Consider the following 27,287-nt stretch of genomic DNA (forward strand, 5'->3'; position numbering starts at 1 on the left):
GGTCTCAAGCTCCATAACATGGAACTTGAGTTCCTCTAGCAGCAAACACTTGTCGCAGATGTAATCACCGTTAGCCTCAATGGGGTTCACCGGCTCCCACATCTCGCAACAGTAACACATCACCTGCTCCATTCTATATAATTAATTAAATTTCTTATTATTAGTTATGAAGACCCTGCCCGGATATATATGATAATATCACACCACTATTCAATAGGACTTACCAACTTAAAGGTATGAAAGAGAAGAGAAGGAAGAAAACCAACCAACCAGCTGATCACCAACCTCCTCCTTGAATACTGTCTGTGGAGCCTGTTTGGTTGACTCGTCTCGCTGCTCCGCCTCCGCAGTGCTGTCTAAGCCTGGGAGTGGGGAATAAAACAGAGCAAAAAACACACCCTCACCTCCCACTTATCCGAACATGTTCCCGTAAAGGTCAAGGGTGGTTCCAAAAACCACAGGGAACCTTGGATGTCAGGGGATATACGAGAATGGATTAGGAAAAAAGCAGGGCTTTTGGTAGATACAAAAGTCTAAAGACGGAGGAAGCCCTAGAGGAGTACAAAAAGTGCAGGGGGATACTTAAAAAAGAAATTAGGAGATCAAGGAGGGGCCATGAAATAACACTGGCGAGCAAAATAAAGGAAAATCCGAAGATGTTTTATAAGTATATTAAGGGTAAGAGGATAGCTAGGGAAAAAATAGGGCCCATTAGGGACAAAAGTGGCAATCTGTGTGTGGAGCCGGAAGATGTAGGAGGGGTTCTAAATGAATTTTTTGCATCTGTTTTCACTATGGAGAAGGACGATGTAGACATAGAAATAGGGCGGGGGGACTGTGATATGCTCGAACATATTAACATCGAGAGGGAGGAGGTATTGGCGGTTTTAGCTGGCCTAAAAATGGATAAATCCCCAGGCCCGGATGAAATGTATCCCAGGCTGCTGTGTGAGGCAAAGGAGGAGATTGCGGGGGCTCTAACACATATATTCAGGACCTCTCTGGCCACAGGGGATGTGCCAGAGGACTGCAGAACCGCTAATGTAGTACCATTATTCAAGAAGGGTAGTAGGGAAAAACCGGGGAACTACAGGCCAGTGAGCCTAACATCAGTGGTAGGAAAATTATTGGAAAAAATCCTGAGGGACAAAATTTGTCTCCACTTGGAGAGGCAAGGATTAATCAGGGATAGTCAACATGGCTTTGTCAAGGGAAGATCATGTCTGACTAATTTGATTGAATTTTTTGAGGGGGTGACTAGGTATGTGGATGAGGGTAACGCAGTGGATGTGGTATACATGGATTTCAGTAAGGCCTTCGATAAAGTCCCGCACAGGAGACTGGTCAAGAAGGTAAGAGCCCATGGAATCCAGGGTGCCTTGGCACATTGGATACAAAACTGGCTTAGTGGCAGAAGGCAGAAGGGTGATGGTCGAAGGTTGTTTTTGCGACTGGAAGCCTGTGGCCAGTGGGGTACCACAGGGATCGGTGCTGGGTCCCTTGCTGTTTGTCGTCTATATTAATGACTTGGATATGAATGTAAAGGGTATGATCAGTAAGTTCGTAGATGATACAAAAATTGGTAGGGTGGTAAATAGCGAGGAGGGTAGCCTCAGTCTGCAGGACGATATAGATGGGTTGGTCAGATGGGCGGAACAGTGGCAAATGGAATTTAACCTGGAAAAGTGCGAGGTGATGCACTTTGGGGGGACTAACAAGGCAAAGGAATACACAATGAATGGAAAGACCCTAGGCAAGATGGAGGGTCAGAGGGATCTGGGTGTGCAAGTACACAGATCCCTGAAGGCGGCGGAACAGGTGGATAAGGTGGTAAAAAAGGCATATGGGATACTTGCCTTCATTAGCCGAGGCATTGAATATAAGAGCAAGGAGGTTATGATGGAGCTGTATAAAACACTGGTTAGGCCACAGCTGGAATACTGTGTGCAGTTCTGGTCGCCACACTACAGGAAGGATGCGATCGCGTTAGAGAGGGTGCAGAGGAGGTTCACCAGGATGTTACCAGGGCTGGAGCGCTTCAGCTATGAAGAGAGACTGGGCAGATTGTGTTTGTTTTCCTTGGAGCAGAGGAGGCTGAGGGGTGACATGATTGAGGTGTACAAAATTATGAGGGGCATAGATAGGATGGATGCTGAGGAGCTTTTTCCCTTAGTAGAGGGGTCAATAACTAGGGGGCATAGATTCAAGGTAAAGGGCAGGAGGTTTAGAGGGGATTTGAGAAAGAACTTTTTCACCCAGAGGGTGGTTGGAGTCTGGAACTCACTGCCTGAAAGGGTTGTGGAGGCAGAAACCCTCACAACATTTAAGAAGCATTTGGATGTGCACTTGAAATGCCATAGCATACAAGGCTACGGGCCAAATGCTGGAATATGGGATTAGATTAGACAGGGCTTGATGGCCGGCGCGGACACGATGGGCCGAAGGGCCTCTATCCGTGCTGTATTGCTCTATGACTCTATGACTAATGCGGAGTCAGGGGACAAGTAGCAGAATGGATTGCTAGCCGGCGTTCAAGACAGAAAGCAGAGAGTGATAGTAAAGGGGTAGCTATTCACAGTGGCAGAAGCTGGGTATTGCTGGGACCATGGTTGTTCACAATTTACATTAACGATTTAGACTTTGGAATCAAAAACACAATTTCTAAATTATCAGATGACACCAAATTGTGTGGGATAGTCCATACTGAGGAGGACTGCAAGATATTACAGGAGGACATTAAATAAATTTGCAGAATAGGCAAATAATTGGCAAACGAAGTTCAACACAGAAAAATGTGAGGTATTACATTTTGGAAGGAAGAATAGGGAGGTCACTTATCACTTGGAGGGTGCGAGTCTAGGTGGGGTAGAGGAACAAAGGGATCTCGGAGTACAAATACACAAATCACTAAAAGTTGCGACACAGGTTGGCAAGGTCATAAAAAAGCAAACCAATTACTAGGGTTTATTTCCAGCAAGATATAATTGATAAGTAGGCAAGCTATACTAAAGCTGTATCGAACATTGGTTAGACAACACTTGGAGTACTGTGTACAGTTCTGTTCGCCATTTTATATAAAGGATACAGAGGCACTGGAGAAGGTACAGGGAAGATTTACAAGGATGACACCAGAAATGCGAGGGTATGTATACTAGGAAATGATGAAGAGGCTGGGTCTCTTTTCTCTTGAAAAGAGACGGCTGAGGGGTGACCGAATAGAGGTCTTTAAAATTGTGAAAGATTTTGAATGAGTGGATGCAGAGAGAATGTTTCCACTTGTGGAGAAGAGCATAACTGGAGGACATCAATATAAGATAGTCACCCAGAAATCCAATAGATTATTCAGAAGAAACATCTTTACCCAGGGAGGGGTGAGAATTTGGAACTCGCTACCACAGGGAGTGGTTGAAGCGACTAGTACAGATACATTTAAGGGGAGGCTGGACACACATATGAGGGAGCAGGGAATAGAGGGTTATGCTGATAGATTTAGATGAGGAAATACGGGAGGAGGCTCCAGTGGAACATAAACTCTGGCATGGGTTAGTTGGGCTGAATGGCCTGTTCCTGTGCCGTTTATCCTATGTAATCCGATGTAATGCAATCATTGTGCAGACCGATTTTTAAACCATTTAACACACAGTATTAATCCAGTTAAAACAATGTGTATTAATGCATTTAACACATCACATAAAAACAACTGGATTAAATTAACGCTGTGATTATCTGCACGAACACCTTTGCGGGATTCAGGGCATGCGCACTGTATCCCGGAGGCTCACATGTGCACCCGATCTCCTTCTGCGCATGCACAGTACCCAACAGTTGCGAACTGCATTGTGGTCCAAGCGTTCATCGGCTCCGAAAGAAGAAGGTCACGGGAGCCATTGGTTCCCGGGGGACAGAAGAGAGAGAGGGAATCGGATGGGGTAGAGAGAGACTGTATTGGTGGAGAGAGTTTGGAGGGAGCAAGAGAAGGGGAAAGAGAGAACGTTGAGAGAGAGAGGGGTGAGAGAGAGATGTGTGGAATGAAATAGGTGGGGGGAGAGAGGAGGACGGGAGAGACAGGTGGGGGAGAGAGGGGAGATAGAGGGGGCAGAGAGAGGGGGACAGCGAGAGTTGGAGAGAGAGGGGGAGAGAAGGCGGTGGGGAAGAGTAAGAGATGGGGAGTGAGAGAGTGAGAGGGGGCAAGAGAGAGGAGGGGGAGGGACAGGAGACCAGAGAGAGAGGGGAGATGGGAGGGCAGAGATAGATAGAGAGGAGGGTAGAGAGAGAGCTGGGGGTGAGAAGATCGAAGGGGAGAGAGCGGATCGAAGAGGAAGAGAGAGGTTTGGAGGGGTGGGAGAGGGGGTTAGGAAATCGCGGGGTTAAGAGCACGGGGAGACAGTGGACTTGGGGAATAATATGATCTCGGTCTAAAGTAAGGGGATGAGAGTGAGAACGTAGTGCACATTCTTCCAAACTCATCACACTTTACACCTGCACCACGTTATTCCGTCTCCTGCCTCTAGAAGTGATTTATTTCTCGGCAAGCTCGGTGCGTGTGTCATTGGACTGGTCAAAATCCGGAAGTCATGACACTACCACTATTCACTTCATAACCAATGAAACTGTTAACAATCCGTGACCCACATAAAATGCCTCATCTATGCGGAAGGGGCGGGTGGTAAGAGCAGGAATGTGTACGGGGCGAAGGCCAGGAACCCGGGGGTGGGGGACGGTCAGGAACCTGTGTGGGGAGAGAAGGCCAGGAACCCGGGGGTGGGGGATGGTCAGGAACCTGTGTGGGGAGAAGGCCAGGAACCCGGGGGTGGGGGATGGTCAGGAACCTGTGTGGAGAGAAGGCCAGGAAGACAGGGGTGGGGGATGGTCAGGAACCTGTGTGGGAGAGAAGGCCAGGAACCCGGGGGTGGGGGAAGGTCAGGAACCTGTGTGGGGAGAGAAGGCCAGGAACCCGGGGGTGGGGGATGGTCAGGAACCTGTGTGGGGAGAAGGCCAGGAACCCGGGGGTGGGGGATGGTCAGGAACCTGTGTGGGGAGAAGGCCAGGAACCCGGGGGTGGGGGATGGTCAGGAACCTGTGTGGGGAGAAGGCCAGGAACCCGGGGGTGGGGGGATGGTCAGGAACCTGTGTGGGGAGAGAAGGCCAGGAACCCGGGGGTGGGGGACGGTCAGGAACCTGTGTGGGGAGAGAAGGCCAGGAACCTGGGGGTGGGGGAAGGTCAGGAAACTGTGTGGGGAGAGAAGGCCAGGAACCCGGGGGTGGGGGGATGGTCAGGAACCTGTGTGGGGAGAGAAGGCCAGGAACCCAGGGGTGGGGGATGGTCAGGAACCTGTGTGGGGAGAGAAGGCCAGGAACCCGGGGGTGGGGGATGGTCAGGAACCTGTGTGGGGAGAGAAGGCCAGGAACCCGGGGGTGGGGGACGGTCAGGAACCTGTGTGGGGAGAGAAGGCCAGGAACCCGGGGGTGGGGGACGGTCAGGAACCTGTGTGGGGAGAGAAGGCCAGGAACCCGGGGGTGGGGGATGGTCAGGAACCTGTGTGGGGAGAAGGCCAGGAACCCGGGGGTGGGGGACGGTCAGGAACCTGTGTGGAGAGAGAAGGCCAGGAACCCGGGGGTGGGGATGGTCAGGAACCTGTGTGGGGAGAGAAGGCCAGGAACCCGGGGGTGGGGGATGGTCAGGAACCTGTGTGTGTGGAGAGAAGGCCAGGAACCCGGGGGTGGGGGACGGTCAGGAACCTGTGTGGGGAGAAGGCCAGGAACCCGGGGGTGGGGGAAGGTCAGGAACCTGTGTGGAGAGAGAAGGCCAGGAACCCGGGGGGTGGGGATGGTCAGGAACCTGTGTGGGGAGAAGGCCAGGAACCCCGGGGGTGGGGGAGGGTCAGGAACCTGTGTGGGGAGAGAAGGGCAGGAACCCGGGGGTGGGGGATGGTCAGGAACCTGTGTGGGGAAAAGGCCAGGAACCCGGGGGTGGGGGGACGGTCAGGAACCTGTGTGGGGAGAAGGCCAGGAACCCGGGGGTGGGGGAAGGTCAGGAACCTGTGTGGGGAGAAGGCCAGGAACCCGGGGGTGGGGGATGGTCAGGAACCTGTGTGGGGAGAGAAGGCCAGGAACCCGGGGGTGGGGGATGGTCAGGAACCTGTGTGGGGAGAGAAGGCCAGGAACCCGGGGGTGGGGGATGGTCAGGAACCTGTGTGGGAGAGAAGGCCAGGAACCCGGGGGTGGGGGAAGGTCAGGAACCTGTGTGGGGAGAAGGCCAGGAACCCGGGGGTGGGGGATGGTCAGGAACCTGTGTGGGGAGAGAAGGCCAGGAACCCGGGGGTGGGGGACGGTCAGGAACCAAGGCCAGGAACCCGGGGGTGGGGGATGGTCAGGAACCTGTGTGGGGAGAGAAGGCCAGGAACCCGGGGGTGGGGGATGGTCAGGAACCTGTGTGGGGAGAGAAGGCCAGGAACCCGGGGGTGGGGGATGGTCAGGAACCTGTGTGGGGAGAGAAGGCCAGGAACCCGGGGGTGGGGGAAGGTCAGGAACCTGTGTGGGGAGAGAAGGCCAGGAACCCGGGGGGTGGGGGAAGGTCAGGAACCTGTGTGGGGAGAGAAGGCCAGGAACCCGGGGGTGGGGGAAGGTCAGGAACCTGTGTGGGGAGAAGGCCAGGAACCCGGGGGTGGGGGATGGTCAGGAACCTGTGTGGGGAGAGAAGGCCAGGAACCCGGGGGTGGGGGATGGTCAGGAACCTGTGTGGGGAGAGAAGGCCAGGAACCCGGGGGTGGGGGACGGTCAGGAACCTGTGTGGGGAGAAGGCCAGGAACCCGGGGGTGGGGGATGGTCAGGAACCTGTGTGGGGAGAGAAGGCCAGGAACCCGGGGGTGGGGGACGGTCAGGAACCTGTGTGGGGAGAGAAGGCCAGGAACCCGGGGGTGGGGGATGGTCAGGAACCTGTGTGGGGAGAGAAGGCCAGGAACCTGGGGGTGGGGGATGGTCAGGAACCTGTGTGGGGAGAGAAGGCCAGGAACCCGGGGGTGGGGGACGGTCAGGAACCTGTGTGGGGAGAAGGCCAGGAACCCGGGGGTGGGGGACGGTCAGGAACCTGTGTGGGAGAGAAGGCCAGGAACCCGGGGGTGGGGGATGGTCAGGAACCTGTGTGGGGAGAGAAGGCCAGGAACCCGGGGGTGGGGGATGGTCAGGAACCTGTGTGGGGAGAGAAGGCCAGGAACCCGGGGCTGGGGGACGGTCAGGAACCTGTGTGGGGAGAAGGCCAGGAACCCGGGGGTGGGGGATGGTCAGGAACCTGTGTGGGGAGAGAAGGCCAGGAACCCGGGGGTGGGGGATGGTCAGGAACCTGTGTTGGGAGAAGGCCAGGAACCCGGGGGTGGGGGATGGTCAGGAACCTGTGTGGGGTGAGAAGGCCAGGAACCCGGTGGTGGGGGATGGTCAGGAACCTGTGTGGGGAGAGAAGGCCAGGAACCCGGGGGTGGGGGATGGTCAGGAACCTGTGTGGGGAGAGAAGGCCAGGAACCCGGGGGTGGGGGATGGTCAGGAACCTGTGTGGGGAGAAGGCCAGGAACCCGGGGGTGGGGGACGGTCAGGAACCTGTGTGGGGAGAGAAGGCCAGGAACCCGGGGGTGGGGGACGGTCAGGAACCTGTGTGGGGAGAGAAGGCCAGGAACCCGGGGGTGGGGGATGGTCAGGAACCTGTGTGGGGAGAAGGCCAGGAACCCAGGGGTGGGGGACGGTCAGGAACCTGTGTGGGGAGAGAAGGCCAGGAACCCGGGGGCTGGGGGATGGTCAGGAACCTGTGTGGGGAGAGAAGGCCAGGAACCCGGGGGTGGGGGATGGTCAGGAACCTGTGTGGGGAGAAGGCCAGGAACCCGGGGGTGGGGGATGGTCAGGAACCTGTGTGGGGAGAGAAGGCCAGGAACCCGGGGGTGGGGGACGGTCAGGAACCTGTGTGGGGAGAAGGCCAGGAACCCGGGGGTGGGGGATGGTCAGGAACCTGTGTGGGGCGAAGGCCAGGAACCCGGGGGTGGGGGACGGTCAGGAACCTGTGTGGGGAGAGAAGGCCAGGAACCCGGGGGTGGGGGACGGTCAGGAACCTGTGTGGGGAGAGAAGGCCAGGAACCCGGGGGTGGGGGATGGTCAGGAACCTGTGTGGGGAGAAGGCCAGGAACCCGGGGTTGGGGGACGGTCAGGAACCTGTGTGGGGAGAGAAGGCCAGGAACCCGGGGGTGGGGGACGGTCAGGAACCTGTGTGGGGCGAAGGCCAGGAACCCGGGGGTGGGGGATGGTCAGGAACGTGTGTGGAGAGAGAAGGCCAGGAACCCGGGGGTGGGGGATGGTCAGGAACCTGTGTGGGGAGAAGGCCAGGAACCCGGGGGTGGGGGATGGTCAGGAACCTGTGTGGGGAGAGAAGGCCAGGAACCCGGGGGTGGGGGACGGTCAGGAACCTGTGTGGGGAGAGAAGGCCAGGAACCCGGGGGTGGGGGACGGTCAGGAACCTGTGTGGGGAGAGAAGGCCAGGAACCCGGGGGTGGGGGACGGTCAGGAACCTGTGTGTGGGGAGAAGGCCAGGAACCCGGGGGTGGGGGATGCTCAGGAACCTGTGTGTGGGGAGAAGGCCAGGAACCCGGGGGTGGGGGATGGTCAGGAACCTGTGTGGGGAGAGAAGGCCAGGAACCCGGGGGTGGGGGACGGTCAGGAACCTGTGTGTGGGGAGAAGGCCAGGAACCCGGGGGTGGGGGATGGTCAGGAACCTGTGTGGGGAGAGAAGGCCAGGAACCCGGGGGTGGGGGACGGTCAGGAACCTGTGTGGGGCGAAGGCCAGGAACCCGGGGGTGGGGGATGGTCAGGAACCTGTGTGGAGAGAAGGCCAGGAACCCGGGGGTGGGGGATGGTCAGGAACCTGTGTGGGGAGAGAAGGCCAGGAACCCGGGGGTGGGGGACGGTCAGGAACCTGTGTGGGGAGAAGGCCAGGAACCCGGGGGTGGGGGATGGTCAGGAACCTGTGTGGGGAGAAGGCCAGGAACCCGGGGGTGGGGGATGGTCAGGAACCTGTGTGGGGAGAGAAGGCCAGGAACCCGGGGGTGGGGGATGGTCAGGAACCTGTGTGGGGAGAGAAGGCCAGGAACCCGGGGGTGGGGGACGGTCAGGAACCTGTGTGGGGAGAAGGCCAGGAACCCGGGGGTGGGGGATGGTCAGGAACCTGTGTGGGGAGAAGGCCAGGAACCCGGGGGTGGGGGATGGTCAGGAACCTGTGTGGGGAGAGAAGGCCAGGAACCCGGGGGTGGGGGATGGTCAGGAACCTGTGGGGGGAGAAGGCCAGGAACCCGGGGGTGGGGGACGGTCAGGAACCTGTGTGGGGAGAGAAGGCCAGGAACCCGGGGGTGGGGGATGGTCAGGAACCTGTGGGGGGAGAAGGCCAGGAACCCGGGGGTGGGGGATGGTCAGGAACCTGTGTGGGGAGAGAAGGCCAGGAACCCGGGGGTGGGGGACGGTCAGGAACCTGTGTGGGGAGAGAAGGCCAGGAACCCGGGGGTGGGGGATGGTCAGGAACCTGTGTGGGGAGAGAAGGCCAGGAACCCGGGGGTGGGGGACGGTCAGGAACCTGTGTGGGGAGAGAAGGCCAGGAACCCGGGGGTGGGGGATGGTCAGGAACCTGTGGGGGGAGAAGGCCAGGAACCCGGGGGTGGGGGATGGTCAGGAACCTGTGTGGGGAGAGAAGGCCAGGAACCCGGGGGTGGGGGATGGTCAGGAACCTGTGTGGGGAGAAGGCCAGGAACCCGGGGGTGGGGGATGGTCAGGAACCTGTGTGGGGAGAGAAGGCCAGGAACCCGGGGGTGGGGGATGGTCAGGAACCTGTGTGGGGAGAGAAGGCCAGGAACCCGGGGGTGGGGGATGGTCAGGAACCTGTGTGGGGAGAAGGCCAGGAACCCGGGGGTGGGGGATGGTCAGGAACCTGTGTGGGGAGAAGGCCAGGAACCCGGGGGTGGGGGATGGTCAGGAACCTGTGTGGGGAGAGAAGGCCAGGAACCCGGGGGTGGGGGATGGTCAGGAACCTGTGTGGGGAGAAGGCCAGGAACCCGGGGGTGGGGGACGGTCAGGAACCTGTGTGGGGAGAAGGCCAGGAACCCGGGGGTGGGGGATGGTCAGGAACCTGTGTGGGGAGAGAAGGCCAGGAACCCGGGGGTGGGGGATGGTCAGGAACCTGTGTGGGGAGAGAAGGCCAGGAACCCGGGGGTGGGGGATGGTCAGGAACCTGTGTGGGGAGAGAAGGCCAGGAACCCGGGGGTGGGGGATGGTCAGGAACCTGTGTGGGGAGAGAAGGCCAGGAACCCGGGGGTGGGGGATGGTCAGGAACCTGTGTGGGGAGAGAAGGCCAGGAACCCGGGGGTGGGGGACGGTCAGGAACCTGTGTGGGGAGAGAAGGCCAGGAACCCGGGGGTGGGGGACGGTCAGGAACCTGTGTGGGGAGAGAAGGCCAGGAACCCGGGGGTGGGGGACGGTCAGGAACCTGTGTGGGGAGAGAAGGCCAGGAACCCGGGGGTGGGGGACGGTCAGGAACCTGTGTGGGGAGAGAAGGCCAGGAACCCGGGGGTGGGGGATGGTCAGGAACCTGTGTGGAGAGAGAAGGCCAGGAACCCGGGGGTGGGGGATGGTCAGGAACCTGTGTGGGGAGAAGGCCAGGAACCCGGGGGTGGGGGACGGTCAGGAACCTGTGTGGGGAGAGAAGGCCAGGAACCCGGGGGTGGGGGATGGTCAGGAACCTGTGTGGGGAGAGAAGGCCAGGAACCCGGGGGTGGGGGACGGTCAGGAACCTGTGTGGGGAGAAGGCCAGGAACCCGGGGGTGGGGGACGGTCAGGAACCTGTGTGGGGCGAAGGCCAGGAACCCAGTGTTAGGAACTTGCTGGGAGGGAAATGTCACAAACTCGGGGGGCGGGGGTGGTGGGTGGAGGAAGGTTAGGAATTTGTTTCGGGGGAGGTAGAAGGACTGAACCCATGAGGATAAGCCCTGTCAGTTCTTTGTGAGCTCTGTTCTGGCTGGAGACTGGCATTCAGAATGGCTGTAATTATATTTCGCAGTGTAACTGATTACTTCGGAAGGGAGGATCTAATTGCACATTCCAGAGAACCTGCTGAGTTTGTCTTGTCGTCCAAGGGGACCAATCAGAGCTCTGGTGTTGGAAATAAATGCGACCTTAAAGCAACAGAGAGAGTATCAAGTCTTGCTGGACTATTGATGCCAACAGCAATATTTGAGCTTTGGCACAAATAACAACAGAGATGGTGGAAGGACTGACTCCAGGAATGTTTAACATTGATGATAATTCTACACGATTCTACGATTAGGATTTGTAATTAGTGTAAGCGATGCACTGCAGGAATTTGCATTCAGTATAACGCTTAACAAAAACTGCACACTGTAACAAATTCGGGACTGCTGAAGGTTCTCTTCTCCTGTTCAGTTAAGCCAGTCACTGCCATCAGCTCTTTGGTCACCTGCTATTTCCGGAGGTGGATTACCAAGTGTTTTCTATCAGCATCTGACAGTTGGCTGTACCGGGAGCCTGGAGCGTGTTCTACCAATACCAGGGATTGTGCTGTACGGTATCCGGGAGCATGCTGTTCCTGGACACAGGAATGGTCTGTTCCCAAACCTGGGAGTGTGGTGCCCCGGTACCAGAGAGTGTGATGCACTGGTCCCCGGGAACGGTCTGTTCCAGGACCCACGAGTATGGTGTACCGGGACTCGGAGTGTACTGTACCGGAAGCCGGGAGTGTGTTGTACCGATACCAGGGAGGGGGCTACGACCAAGAAGTTTGCTGTAAATGGACCAGAGAGTTTTCTGTACCGGTATCTGGCTGTGTACTGTACCTCGACCGGGAGGTTGCTGTACACGGAGCCTGGAATGTGGCAAAGGAATTCTGTTCTCATCTGGCCCAGATCTCTAAGTGTCCCCTTAAAATCATGCTAATGATGGACCAAGTTTTAATGGGCAAAGTGAATTTTAGTTCGATTCTTAAACTGCATTAATCAATAATAGGTAAAACATACAGATCACTGAGTACGATATAATTTGTTGGGGGTCATCAGTACAACAATTGCCCAGAAGTTTCCAAACATAAAGAACAGAATTAGACGAATGCATGTGTGTGATTCCAATTTAATGTACAAACATTGATTCCTTTTCACTATCTGTCAGAGTTACGGTGCAGAGATTCGCAGTCTTCCTGCTGCCTTGATATTTTTCTGGTGTCTGTCTCGATTTTCACAAAGTGTTCCTTCAAAGGTTATCAGAGGTCGGATAAACAGTTCAACATGGAGGTAACAGACACCTGACTGACTGACCAGATATCGCTCCAGATTGGACTATTGTAAGAAATAACCACAACAAGGTCTCATTCCGAAAGTACATTTGGACTGCGAGCTCAGCATGGGAATGACCAAAGCAGCTAATCGCTCCTGGGCGATATTTGTTCAAACTTCATCTGTGGTTGAGTCGTGTCTGCGTCCTGTCCTTGGTAACAAATGGCTACAGGGTCCCGAACTATGACATTAACTTACTTTTAACACTGGACCAGATTGTGAAATATTTCAAAAAATATAAAGACATAAATAAGCCCAACAGTGGAATCTACAGTACATGAAATGTTAGAAAATGTTATGTCTTCTCATCTTTTTAATTTGACCATCATTGTGAGGGGATATTTCACTCCGTTCCTCAACTCCTCTCTGAATTTCCTCTGGGTCACTGCATAAATAAAAGTGTTTGTGCAGCAACTCAGGAGTTGGAACATGAAGCCGATTTCCCGAAGAAATGTGGGCACAGAAACAGGATATCCCAAATAATCCAATCGTCTCAATATAGAACAGACCATAAATACCACCCATAACACTATGAAATTCCCCGATATAACAAACAGTACAATCATGGATTTCCTTCGGTTCTCCATCTCTGGGTCACTGGGACTCTCGCCACTGCTCCGACCCCGGAGTCTCCTGCGGGCTCTGCTGGCCACTAAAATGTGTCTGACCGTCAATGCATTGAACAGTAGAATCAAAAGAAATGGAAGAAATGGCGTTAAAATGTAATGCATTAATTCAACAATGGCCCAGGCCAGAGAACGAGACACACCGTATGACACGCGGCAAAACCAGGAACTGTTAGAAAGCCAATATTCACTTGTATAAAGAAAGTACCAGAAAATGTTCTTCAAACAGCTCAGCACCGTCACTGTTCCGAGAACCACATCCGCCGTTTTGTCGGTGCAATATTTCGATTTCAGCTTGTCGCAACAAATGGCCACAAATCGATCAAAGGTGAAAGTGACTGTGAACCAGACAGAACAGTCTGTGACTGCATAAAGCAGGATGGCGTGGATATTACACGCACCAACGTTCCGCAAAAAGATAAACTGTTCCCGATAAACAATAGGAATCTGCCTCAATATCAGATCGATGATCACGACCAGTAGATCTGCCGCTGCCATGGCCACCAGGTAGCGAGTGACACATTTGGAGAGACCGCACTTTCCCCGAGACAGGATCACAATCGTCACCACGTTAACTGTGAGCAAGAATAAACTAGAGAGACCACTCACCGGGAAAGGGCAATAACCGTATTTTATGCGTTTTCAGGTTCGAGGTGCTGAATAGTACATAAGAACATAAGAACATAAGAAATAGGAGCAGGAGAAGGCCAATCGGCCCCTCGAGCCTGCTCCGCCATTCAATAAGATCATGGCTGATCTGATCCTAACCACCAATCCACTATCACAGAACCATCTCCTGAATCTAACAGAATTAGATACACGAAATAGGAGCAGGATCAGGCTACACGGCCCCTGGGCCCGCTCCGCTACCCACAGGGCCATGACCGATCCGAACCTAGACTCATGTCCAAATTCCTGCCCGCTCCCCGTAACCCTTAATTCCCTTTACTTCTAGGACAATGCCTATTTCTGTTTTAAATTTATGTAATGATGTAGCTTCTACAGCTTTTTGGGGCAGCATATTCCATGGACCTACCACCCTCTGAGTGAAGTAGTTCCTCCTCATCTCAGTTTTGAAAGAGCAGCCCCTTATTCTAAGACTATGCCCCCTAGTTCTAGTTTCACCCATCATCGGGAACATCTTCCCCGCATCCACCCGATCCAACCCTTCACAATCTTATATGTTTCAATAAGATCGCCTCTCATTCTTCTGAACTCCAATGAGTAGAGTCCCAATCTACTCAACCTCTCCTCATATGTCCATCCCCTCATCCCCGGGATTAATCGAGTGAACCTTCTTTGTACTGACTCGAGAGCAAGTATGTCCTTTCTTCAGTATGGACACCAAAACTGTACGCAGTATTCCAGGTGCGGTCTCACCAATACCTTGTACAACTGAAGCAATACCTCCCTATTTTTATATTCTATCCCCCTAGCAATGAATGCCAACATTCCATTGGCCTATTCCAACATTCCAATAGTCTATTCCCTATGTTCCTAAATGAAAAACGGTTAAAAACAGAAACTGAGTTTAGAATAAGTAAGTAACCAATCGGGAAGTGGGAGCCTCAATTGCAACTGAGCCAGCGGGGAAGGAATAGTTGGGACATTGCAGTTTGAATTGCAGTGTGTGTGAGTTAGTTGTTGGGCTGTTAGAATTCACCTTAATCTCCTGAGATGGGGATGTGTTAATAAAAATGGCATGGTAGTAAGAAGAATGTGTGAATGGATGGAGTCCTCTAAATATAATATTGAGTTAATAAAACCCAGTGTCTGTTCTCATACATTGACTATGGTCGTTAGTTCAAGGCTTGAGCTCCTCTGCAAAATTGCACAAATCAAACTTCCCCTCCAATGCTCGTAATGTCATTTTTACACCTGTCTACCCCTGGTCTTATATATTAAATCGTGCAATCCTGCTTGTTTTGGAAATGAGAAGTGAGGCACAGTCGGGGTCCTCTGCTCCTGAATTTCCAATAGTCAATCATTGGATGAGTCGAGTTACAGACACGCTAGGCTCCATGCTCGGATATTCTGGGTCACCAAAACTACAAAGGCAGAGAATTAACATTTAATGTAGTTCATTTAACAGGCAAGCCTTTGAATTTTATTAGAGGAAACACTATTAGCAATGGCCATTTACTGTAAGTGTTGGGATAATATGACTGACAATATAATATACCATCCTGGCATTTCAGAAACTATCTGTATTCTAGTCAAATGGTGTTAATCTTGTTCATTTACTCAGATGGTGTGAAGTCAGTAGGCTTCTAATTCAGATAGGGAATACGACACAATCCATGATCGAGTGAGTTCACTATCAGAACACTCCGCTTTCAATCACTGTGGATCCAAATCAGAGATAGGGCGGACTTTACCAAAGGATCATGGAATTAAATTGTTAATTCAATTCATTATTCTACATAAGAACATTAAATGAGCAAAATAATATTAAACAGTAACGCAAACTTAGAATTCAAAGGTAACGTTTCAGAAACATTGACACTAACGTAGAACAGGAAGCGTTGGAAAGTGAGACAGCTGAACAGATTGGACCATCGATGCATTTGTGGTTGGTCTGATCGGATTGATTTGTACAACTAAATTACTAATCCTGCAGAAAGAGATCATGTGAGGTCAGAAAACAATTTCTCTCCCGATATTCGGACTACGTATTTACAACAAAGTTCACATTTTAATGAAGAGAATGACATGGCGTGTGCTGCCGACTGAATGAACAATGGTATCTTAATACAAATGCCTGAACTTTAAGTAATAATGACCAGTAAGGACAGACCAATCATTGAACTGGTCAAAGGAGTGGGAGTTCACATCAGTGGAGCACGGGCCACCTTCAAACAAACACTAGAAAGAAAGAGAGAAAGACAGACAATGGAAGAAGGATCTCACATATCCAGCGCCGTTCACGACCTCGGGACATCTCAAAAATCCTTACAGCCAATTAATTATTTTTGACGTGTAGTCACTGTTGTAATAGTAACATTAACTTGCATTTATATAACGTAATGCAACGAAACAAAGCAACACAAAGAGCTGGAAACACGGACTAAGACGCCATGTGCTGTCACCTCCGAGTACTGATGTACCGGCTGCAGATAGGAACTTACCCGGGACACCGACCGCAGCGAGGACGGGGAAGTAAATCGGTTGTATACCGTAAATTGCCCATAGAATCTTGAGCTTGATCAGAAAACCAAGACCCATTATTTCCCTTTCGGTAAGAATAGATGACTAACTGCTTGGTCCTGATGCTGGTGAAAATTCTCCGATTGACACATTGAGAGGATTCTCCTTATTAATAGGAGTGAGAATCCATCCGGTCAGAAAATCGGGTCCCCTGCTGACTGGGTTTAATTGCAGTCACTGAACAAACAGATGACATCAACAATTTTCACTCCAATACTTTTAATAAGATCAGTGCAATTACCAGCCAGATAAAGCCCCGAAGACCAGCTTAAAGCTATACCTTCATACACTCATACAAGCCCCACAATTGTAACCATAATTTAAAACACACAGTCAGACCGTTTAGTCTGGGCTCCGTGTTTAATAACATAAAATGACCACCGGCCACATCTATTCCAATTGATGATATCATTTATAATCTTTATGTTTTGTAGTATTGGCCAAGGTTTGTGTGAGAGTGGGACTAGTTCTCTGATACGATATGAACAGCAGAAATGGAATGGGCTCAATATCAGGGAGGTGGACAAGACAGGATGAGAGTTTTAGTGATGGATAGGATGAGGTCAGGATTGAGGCAGGTCATGTTCCCTAGATGGAAAGGGGCATATTTCCTGATCGTCCTGCTCCTCAGTGTCATTGACGGGATGGGATCAGATACGAGATGGAGACAGAAGGGTGAAACTGGAGAGATGAAGGAGGTTCCGCTGCAGATTGTGGGACAGGAGAATTGGGATGTTTGGATTAGTGGGTAATTATAAGGGGAATGCAGCAAAGACGGTTCAACGGATGCTTAATTACCTGACTGACGGAGAAATTGCATGAGCTTCTCTCACTTGTTGAAAAAATAACCATGAACAGGAGGATGACGTCTATGTAAGAATGACCTATCCCGGGGTCTCTGATTACAATAAGCATAGTCATTCACTAGAGTGGACCGAATAAAGCTGATTCTCTTGGAATTAATCACCTCTTTTATATTTGAAGAGTGATCCCATTTATTCCAAATTAAATTCATTAATTGAGCAATAAAGGCTTGTGTTTGAGAGCCGCAGACCCCAATACACACTGCTTATATAGGAACCACAGCAGAACGTGTTATATTACAGACCGAGCCTGTTAGACAGGAGAATGTCCCCAATAAACCCAGATATATAAGTTGGTGATCCATGTAAGCCACTATAAAGCCACATATATAGGCGAGTAATCCCAGTAAACCAGATAAACAACGCTATATATGTTGGTGAAAGAAGTAAACCACTATAGGCTGGAAAACCCAGTAATCAACGATAAACGCAGGCTGTTTATCCCAGTAGACCATTACAAAATAATACATATACGCTAGTGATCCCAGTAAACCACTATAAACACAGCTATATAGGCTGGTAGAACAAGTAAACCATTATAAAGCCATAAATATAGGGTAGTGATCCCTGTAAACATTTATTAACACAACTATAACCTGCTCGATTAACATAGCTTCAGAGAAGTCATCTTCCTTGGGGAACACTCATGAAATGTATGCATTTAGTCCCTCAGCCATGCCTTCTGCCTACAACAATAGCTATCTATTTTGATCCCTAATCGTCCCCATAGCACCAACATCAGAAAATAGGAATTTTCAAATTATTTTTCTGGGATGTGGGCGTCGCTGGCAAGGCCAGCATTTATTGCCAATCTCGAAGTGCCCTTGAGAAGGTGGTGGTGAGCCACCTTCTTGAACCGCTGCAGTCCGTGTGTGAAGGTACTCACACAGTGCTGTTAGATAGGGAGTTCAAGGATTTTGACCTTCTAGGTGGAAGAGGTCGCGGGTTTGGGAGGTGCTGCCGAAGAAGACTTGGTGAGTTGCTGCAGTGCATCTTGTAGATGGTACACACTGCAGCCACGGTACGCCGGTGGTGGAGGGAATGAATGTTTAAGGTGGTGGATGGGGTGCCAATCAAGCTGGCTGCTCTGTGCTGGATGGTGTCAAGCTTCTTGTGTACTGTTGGAGCTGCACTCATCCAGAGAGTATTCCATCAAACTCCTTACTTGTGCCTTGAAGAAAGTGGAAAGGCTTTGGGGAGTCAGAAGGTGAGGCACCCGCCGCAGAATACCTAGCCTCTGACCTGCTCCTGTTGACACAATATTTATATGGCTGGTCCAGTTAAGTTTCTGGTCAATTGTGCCCCCCGGGATGTTGATGGTGGGGGATTCGGCGATGGTAAAGCCTTTGAATGTCAAATGGCGGTGGTTAGAATCTCGCTTGTTGGAGATAGTCATTGCCTGGCACTTGTGTGGCATGAATGTTACCTTCACTTATAAGTCTAAGCCAGAACGTTGTCCAGGACTAGTTGCCTGTGGGCCTGGACTGCTTCATTATCTGAAGAGTTGTGAATGCAGCAGGATTAGGCCATTTGGCCCCTCGAGCCTGCTCCGCCATTTAATTATATCATGGCTGATCTGGTCCTGGCCTCAACTCCACTTTCCTGCCCGCTCCCCATAACTCTTGACTCCTCTTTATTTCAAAAATCTGTCTATCTCCAAATTAAATATATTCAATGACCCAGTCTCCACAGTTCTCTTGGGTAGAGAATTCCAAAGATTCATGAACATCTGAGAGAAGAAATTCCTGCTATACTCCGTTTTTAATGGGCGAGCCCTTATTCTGAAACTATGCCCCCTACTTCTACATTCCCCAACGAGTGGAAACATCCTCTCTGCAGCTACCCTGTAAAGCCTCCTCAGAATCGTATATGTTTCAATAAGAGCACCTCTCATTCTCCTAAACTCCAATGAGTATAGGCCCAACCTGCTCAACCTTTCTTCAGAAGACAACCCCTTCATCTCAGGAATCCACCTAGTGAACCTTCTCTGAACTGCCTCCAATGCAAGTATATCCTTCCTTAAATAAGGAGACCAAAACTGTACGCAGTGCTCCAGGTGTGGTCTCACCAACGCCCTGTACAGTTTTAGCAAGACTTTTATATTCCATTCCCTTTGCAATAAAGGCCAACATTCCATTTGCCTTCCTAATTACTTGCCGTACCTGCATGCTAACTTTTTGTGTTTCATTTACAAGGACCCCCGGATCCCTCTGTACCTCAGCATTTTGTAGTCTCTCTCAAATTAAATAATATTTAGCTTTTTGATTCTTCCTAACAAAGTGGATAACCTCACATTTTCCCACATTATGCTCCATCTGCCACATGTGTGTCCATTCACTGAGCCTGTCGAGATCCCTTTGCAGGTTCTTCGTGTCCTCACAACTTGCTTTCACTCACATCTTTGCAACATCAGCAAATTTGTTTAAATTACACTCGGTCCCTTCATCCATGTCATTAAAATAGGTTGTAAATAGTCCTCTGACAAAACCTTTAATTTTAATATGCCTGATGATGACCGTTGGATTCTCATTTATGTTAGCCCCCAATCACTTGCCGTGCTGTTTCTTTGTCCCTCTTATTTCCTTTTCCACTTCTCCTCTGTACTTTGTGCATTCAGACTGATTCTCCCTTGTATTATCCAGCTGACATCTGTCATACACCCCCTTTTTCTGTTTCATGCAACTCTCCAACTCCTTCGTCACCCAGGTAGCTCTAGCTTTAGTTTTCCTCCTTGTGGAAATGCACCTAGACTGTAATCGAACCGTCTCCTCTTTGAATACCGACCATTGCTCCTCTGCATTATTGCCTGCCAGTCTTTGACTCCAGTTTATCCGGGATAGATCCCTCCTGAATTCGCTGAATATAGCCCTCCTCCAGATATGTACTTTTATTCTAGATTTCTCAATGTCCTTTTCCAGAAATAATCTAAACCTTCCCGATCTTTGATCACTATTCCCGAGATGCTCTCCAACGGTAACATTCTTAACTTGACCCATTTCATTCACTAGGATTAGATCCAGCAATGCCTCCTTCAACATTGGGCAGGAAACATACTGATTAAGAAAATTCTCCTGAACACACTTGAAATATTCCTCCCCTTCTCTGCCCTTAACACAATCACTGTCCCATTCAATATCGGGGTTATTAAATTCTCCCATTTACACTACTCTGTAGCTCATACGCCTCTATGTAATTTATTTGCAAATCTGCTCCTCTCTCTCCTTCCCACTATTTGTGGTCTATAAAATACACCAAGTAGCGTAATAGCTCATTTATCGTTTCTCAAATCCAACCAAATAGATTCTGTTTTGGATCCCTCGAGCATATTCTCTCTTTCCAGCTCAGCAATTTTTTCCTTCCTCAAAACTGCTACCACTTATCTTTCTATTCATTTCCTATCTTTCCTGAATACATTATACCCAAGAATATTAGGCACCCACAATCCTCCCCCGTTTGAGCCGGATCTTAATTATCACCACTAGATCATATTCCCACGTGGCTACTTGTGCCTGCAGCTCACCAACATTTTCAACCAAACTTTTCACATTTACACATATGCAGTCAAAATCTAACGTAGAGCTTGTTGTATTTTCCATGACCCCATCTAATTCTGTATTATTTCTCACTCTAACTCTCTCTCCCAACCTCTGTGTGCATTCTTTCTACTTGTTAATATTACATCCTGGTGCCCAACCCCATGGCGAATTATATTAAACCCACCCCCACAGCACAGATTAACCTGCCCACAATGATATTGATCCCAGCTCTGTTCAGATGGAGCTCGTCCATGTTGAAAAGATCCCTCCTGCCACAGAATTGGTCCCAATACCCCAGGAATCTGAAGCGCTCCCTGCTGAACTACGTCACTAGCCACGCATTAACCTGCCATAGCTTCCTATTAGTACTTCTACTAGCGCATGGAGTAATACCGAGATTATTATCTTTGCGGTCCTGCTTAACCACTTCCTCCTGAGCTCCTTAAACTCTGGCTGCAGGACTTCATCCCTCTTCCTCCATATGTCTTTGGTTCCGACATGGACCACGACTTCAGTCTCTTTCCCTTCCCCCCTGCATTATAGTCTGCAACCTCTCGGTGATGTCCCTTACCCTTTCATCAGGGAAGTAACATAGCTTATGGGCCTCACGGACACAGTAGCAGAACTACCTCTCTTTCCCCTAACTATGAATTGCCATTTACTACTGCAGTCCTACACTTTCTGTAGCTCCCTGTGCAGTCCTCGCCTCATGGTGCCAGTCTCTGGTCTGCACTCCTTTGATGTGTGGGCAACCTCACCAGTATTCAATGCTGAATATCTGTTTGAGTGTGCCACTCCCCCGAAGGATTTCTGCCCTGCCTGACTCTTCCTACCTGTCTGGATTGCCACCCACTGGCTATTCTGAACTCTATCTGGCTATGGGGTGACCTAGTCCTGGAACCAGTGATCCACGACACACGTCTGCCCTGCGGTGAATCCAGCTGCCACCCAAGCTCAGTAACCCTCTGCGTGAGTTCACTTCCTGAAAACATGGGCCTTCGGCTCACATGAACTGTCCTAAAGTTGCTACATTGTGCAGGAATTGCAGCCTATGGGTCTCAGCTGTCCTTCCATTCTAATAAGAAACTTAACATAAAATAGTAAGCCTCAAGGTGATTTATATAATTGCTTTTATCTAGTTATAAACTACACTGCAATGTTTTTATTTGTTCCTCAATGCAAACTACTGAAGCTTAACAAGAATCATTGCGATACCAAATAAAAAGATCCTAAATATTAGCTGCTAACTTTGAATCCTCGTGTTCTGTGGCTTCACTCCTTCTTTTGATTTGGACATGAGAAACCGCCTTCATCATCTCCACCGAATTCATACAATCACCAAATTCCCAGCTTCGACTTTGCTTGTGATCCACTCTGATTGCGATTTACCCAGCTCTGTCTCCAAGATCTGTGCTTAAGCTCTGTGCTTATCCAAATTAGTGCCTGATATATACCTTCTCAGAATCAAATAAGTTGCTATTGCTTAATCAGCTTCTAGCTCGGGACTTTTACCACGTAATCAAGCAACAATATACAGCTGATTGTGTGTTAACTGCTAACTGCCACTGACCTTACAGTTTGTTTTATGTTGCTTCTCTTGCTTCCACATTAAAAATGAGTTCTCAGGTGACTGATGAGTCCAATGCGGGACCTACAGTCTCTGTCACAGGTGGGGCAGACGGTGGTTGAAGGGACGGGTGGGTGGGGTGCTTGGGTTGAAGGGGCGGGTGGGTGGGGTGCCGGGGTTGAAGGGGCGGGTGGGTGGGGTGCTTGGGTTGAAGGGGCGGGTGGGTGGGGTGCTTGGGTTGAAGGGGCGGGTGGGTGGGGTGCCGGGGTTGAAGGGGCGGGTGGGTGGGGTGCTTGGGTTGAAGGGGCGGGTGGGTGGGGTGCTTGGGTTGAAGGGGCGGGTGGGTGGGGTGCTTGGGTTGACGTGCGCTCCTTGCGCTGCCTGCGCTTGGCTTCCGCTTGCTCCTGGCGAAGAGACTCAAGGTGTTCGGCGCCTTCCCAGATTCTTCTCCTCCACTTTGTGCAGTCTTGTGCCAGGGATTCCCAGGTGTCGATGGGGATGTTCGGCTGCCCTCAAAAGTTTGTCACCAACCTCCACCTGCTTCACGACGACATGCAAGCTGTGATCCTGACCAACGGTTCCACCACAGACCCAATTTATGTTACAAGACCAAGCTAAATTCCAATCTTTTGTCCAGTAACCTTATACCGACCAGTGAAATCCCACTATCACCAAATTCCCAGCATCCATTCTGCTTATGATCCAATCCGATTGCGATTCACCCAGCTCTGTCTCCAAGTAACTAACCAGCTGTCAACCAGTATTTAAAAAATCATGGCATTGGTATGAGTCATCGTGACACATCTCCAATACCACCTCACCCCAATTTATTTCCCATTGATTGATTTTAAATACAATAAGGTGGGGTGCAGAACGGACAGCTGATTCACTCTCACCAACTTTTCGCTGCCGTTTTTCTTTTTGTTTATCATTAACAAATAATAGAGGAGCTATTACACTGCTGGCACTTTTACTATAAGCCACCAAATAGTGGGCAGAAGACGGAGGAGCAAATTTACAGGCCAATTGGAGAAACATGCAAGAACTCTACAGTAGATATAATGGGGGGTTTCAATTATCCAAAAATAGACTGGGAAAGTAGCAGGGAAAAGGGCAAAGCAGAGGAATATTTGGTGAAATGTGAACGAGAGCTTTTTTTACCTGTATGTTTCCAGCCCAACGAGGAAGGGAGCAGTGCTGGATATCGTTCTGTAGTGGCGCTCGTCAGTGGTGAATGAGCTGGCGCAAGTAGGGTATATTTCAGTGGGAGAGCGTTTGGGAAATAGAGATCGCAATATCATTAGGTTTGTATAGAAATGGAAAAGATCAAGAAACATTCAAATATGAGAACACTCAACTGGGGGATGTGAAACATTTGCGGCCCATTTAGGAGACGTTTTCATGCTGTGTATGAAACCACTGCAGCGAGACTCAAACCTATAATCTTCCAATAATATTTCTGAACATAGGAACAGGTGTAGACCCTTCAGTCCCTCGAGCCTGTTCTGCCTTTCAATGAGGTTCTGACTGATTTGTTCCTTAACTCCATCCACCGGCCTTGGCTCCATATCTATCTATCTATCGATCTATCTATATATATATAATTGCTCTTCTGTCTGTCTGTCTGTCCATCCTCTATAGACTCAAAAGTTATAGAGCGTACCTACACGTGTTTTACATCAAAAGAAAGCTTACGATTCCGGAACGGTCATAAGCATATTTACTTTTCGGTGAGACAAAAATTGTGCCGGCGGTATCCAAAAAACGTTCAAAATTCCGCTCATTATCCCCTCATTAGTATTGAGTGATGTGAAGGTTGACCAATCGTACAGTCGAGCGACCTGACGGTTGACCAATTGCTGCATCACGGGGGCGGGTTCATTGCATGTGCAGGCGGGCCATCCTACAGTTGAGTGACGTGATGATTGACCAATCCTACAGTTCAGTGACCTGACGGTTGACCAATCGGTGCATGTGTGGGCGGGCCTTATCATTCTGAACTGAGGTGACCATGGTAAAGGATAACAAACTGAGAAGAACCTTGACAAGGTACAGACTTAGCGAACATAGCCTAGCGATCGAAAAAGGCAGACACAGGCAGACCAGGCTACCAAGAGAAGACAGGATATGCTCTCACTGCAGTCAGGGAGTAGTGGAGACAGAGATGCACTTCCTCACAGCCTGCGGAAAATATCAGGGCATCAGGGAGAATTTCTACCAAAAATTCTCACAAATATGCCCTGATTTCAGAAATCTGAATGACAACCAAAAACTCCCATTCCTACTGGGAGAGGAGAGAAGCTGTATAACACTGGCGGCACACTATGTTACAGCTTGCCATGAACAGAGGGACAACCAGTAAACTAAGAAAAGAATATATATAAACAATGCGAATGTATATTTATACACTCAGGGATATACCTGTTCATACACTGTATGAATAGAACTGCGTTTATGTGCTAAACCATAAATGTATTTTGATGCTTTGGCAACATAAGATGTAACTTATCATGCCAATAAAGCGATTTGAATTGTGAATTGTGAATTGAGTGTCAGCCATCTAGATTCGTAAGTTTATTTTTTTTTCCCACTTTCTTTACGTGTGGAGGGGATTTTATCCACCACAAATTTGGTACTTAGGAGCCCAACTAACTCATTATATAATTTGTGTGTAATAAATGAGTTCATTGAGTGTATTAGGGATGAGTTTCTTGAGCAGTATGTAACTGAACCGACCAGGGGGCAAGCAACCTTAGATCTGGTCCTGTGTAACGAGACAGGATTAATTAAAAATGTCCTAGTAAAGGATCCCCTTGGAATGAGTGACCATAACTTGGTTGAATTCCATATTCAATTAGAGGGTGAGAAGGTTGGATCTCAAACAAGCGTGCTAAGCTTGAATAAAGGAGTGGATTGGGAAAATAGATTAAAGGGTAAGACGATACATGGTCAGTGGTGTACATTTAAGGAGTTATTTTACAACTTCCAAAAAATATATATTCCACTGAGAAGAAAAGGGTGTAAAAGAAAAGACAGCCATCCATGGCTAAGTAAAGAAATTAAGGATAGTATTCGACTAAAAACAAGGGCATATAAGGTAGCCAAATCTAGTGGGAGGATAGAGGATTGGGAAAACTTTAAAAGGCAGCAAAAAATAACAAAAAGATTGATTAAGAAAGCGAAGATAGATTATGAAATAGATTATGAAAGTAAATTAGCAAAAAATATAAAAACAGATAGTAAGAGTTATTATAGTTATATAAAAATAAAAAGGGTGGCTAAAGTAAATGTTGGTCCCTTAGAGGATGAGACCAGGAAATTAATGGTGGGAAATATGGAGATGGCAAAAACACTGAATGAATATTTTGTAGCAGTCTTTACAGTAGAAGACACTAAGAATATCCCAACATTGGACAAACAGGGGACTATAGGGGGGGGGAGGAGCTAAACACGATCAAAATCACTAAGGAAGTGGTACTCGGTAAAATAATGGGACTCAAGGCAAATAAATCACCTGGACCTGTTGGCTTACATCCTAGGGTCTTGAGGGAAGTGACGGTAGGGATTGTGGATGCATTAGTAATAAATTTCCAAAACTTCCTGGACTCAGCAATGGTCCTGGCAGACTGGAAAACTGCTAATGTAACACCCTTATTTAAAAAGGGCAGTAGACAGAAGGCTGGAAACTATAGACTGGTTAGCCTAACATCTGTGGTAGGTAAAATTTTGGAGTCCATTATTAAGGAGACAGTAACAGGACATTTGGATAATCATAATTTAATAGGATGAAGTCAGCATGGTTTTATGAAGGGGAAGTCATGTTTGACAAATTTGCTGGAGTTCTTTGAGGAAGTAACATATAGGGTGGATAAAGGGGAACCAGTGGACGTAGTGTATTTAGACTTCCAAAAGGCATTTGACAAGGTGCCACACAAAAGATTATTGCTTAAGATAAAAAATCACGGGATTGTGGGTAAAATTCTGGCATGGATAGAGGATTGGCTATCTAACAGAAGGCAGAGAGTTGGGATAAATGGTTCATTCTCAGACTGGCAATCAGTAACTAGTGGTGTTCTGCAGGGGTCAGTGCTGGGTCCCCAACTCTTTACAATCTATATTAACAATTTGGAGGAGGGGACCGAGTGTAACATATCAAAGTTTGCAGATGATACTAAGATGGGAGGGAAAGTAGTGAGTGAGGAGGACATTAAAAACCTGCAAGGGGACATAGACAGGCTAAGTAAGTGGGCAGAGATTTGGCAGATGGAATACAATACTGGAAAGTGTGAGGTTATGCACTTTGGCAGGAAAAATCGTAGAGCAAGTTATTATCTTAATGGCAAGAAACTGGAAAGTACTGAAGTACAAAGGGACCTGGGGGTCCTGGTGCACGAAACTCAAAAGGTTAGTATGCAGGTGCAGCAAGTGATTAAGAAGGCCAATGGAATGTTGGCTTTCATTGCTAGGGGGATAGAATATAAAAATAGGGAGGTATTGCTTCAGTTGTACAAGGTATTGGTGAGACCGCACCTGGAATACTTCATACAGTTTTGATGTCCATACTTAAGAAAAGACATACTTGCTCTCGAGTCAGTACAAAGAAGGTTCACTCGGTTAATCCCGGGGATGAGGGGATGGACATATGAGGAGAGGTTGAGTAGATTGGGACTCTACTGATTGGAGTTCAGAAGAATGAGAGGCGATCTTATTGAAACATATAAGATTGTGAAGGGGTTGGATCGGGTGGATGCGGGGAGGATGTTCCCGATGATGGGTGAAACTAGAACTAGGGGGCATAGTCTTAGAATAAGGGGCTGCTCTTTCAAAACTGAGGTGAGGAGGAACTACTTCACTCAGAGGGTGGTAGGTCCATGGAATATGCTGCCCCAAAAAGCTGTAGAAGCTACATCATTGCATAAATTTAAAACAGAAATAGACAGTTTCCTAGAAGTAAAGGGAATTAAGGGTTACGGGGAGCGGGCAGGAATTTGGACATGAGTCTAGGTTCGGATCGGTCATGGCCCTGTGGGTAGCGGAGCGGGCCCAGGGGCCGTGTAGCCTGATCCTGCTCCTATTTCGTGTGTCTAATTCTGTTAGATTCAGGAGATGGTTCTGTGATAGTAGAT

The 27,287-nt window shown here is 49.5% G+C and overlaps 1 protein-coding gene and 1 long non-coding RNA gene across 2 annotated transcripts in view; one reads left to right on the forward strand and one right to left on the reverse strand.

The window, feature by feature from the left end:
- The window catches only part of LOC147090042 (uncharacterized), an 87,999-nt gene that overhangs the window by 31,796 nt on the left and 28,916 nt on the right, over positions 1–27,287 (forward strand). The window lies entirely within an intron of this gene.
- On the reverse strand, positions 12,037–14,017 carry LOC147090043 (putative G protein-coupled receptor 139). The gene has a single exon (XM_085977124.1). The coding sequence runs from the start codon at positions 13,484–13,486 to the stop codon at positions 12,668–12,670; it is 819 nt and encodes a 272-aa protein (XP_085833250.1). The 5' UTR covers positions 13,487–14,017; the 3' UTR covers positions 12,037–12,667.

Source organism: Somniosus microcephalus, unplaced genomic scaffold (assembly GCF_052327205.1).
Source record: "Somniosus microcephalus isolate GS21.2 unplaced genomic scaffold, FLI_Smic_1.0 unresolved_chr4, whole genome shotgun sequence".
NCBI lineage: Eukaryota > Metazoa > Chordata > Chondrichthyes > Squaliformes > Somniosidae > Somniosus > Somniosus microcephalus.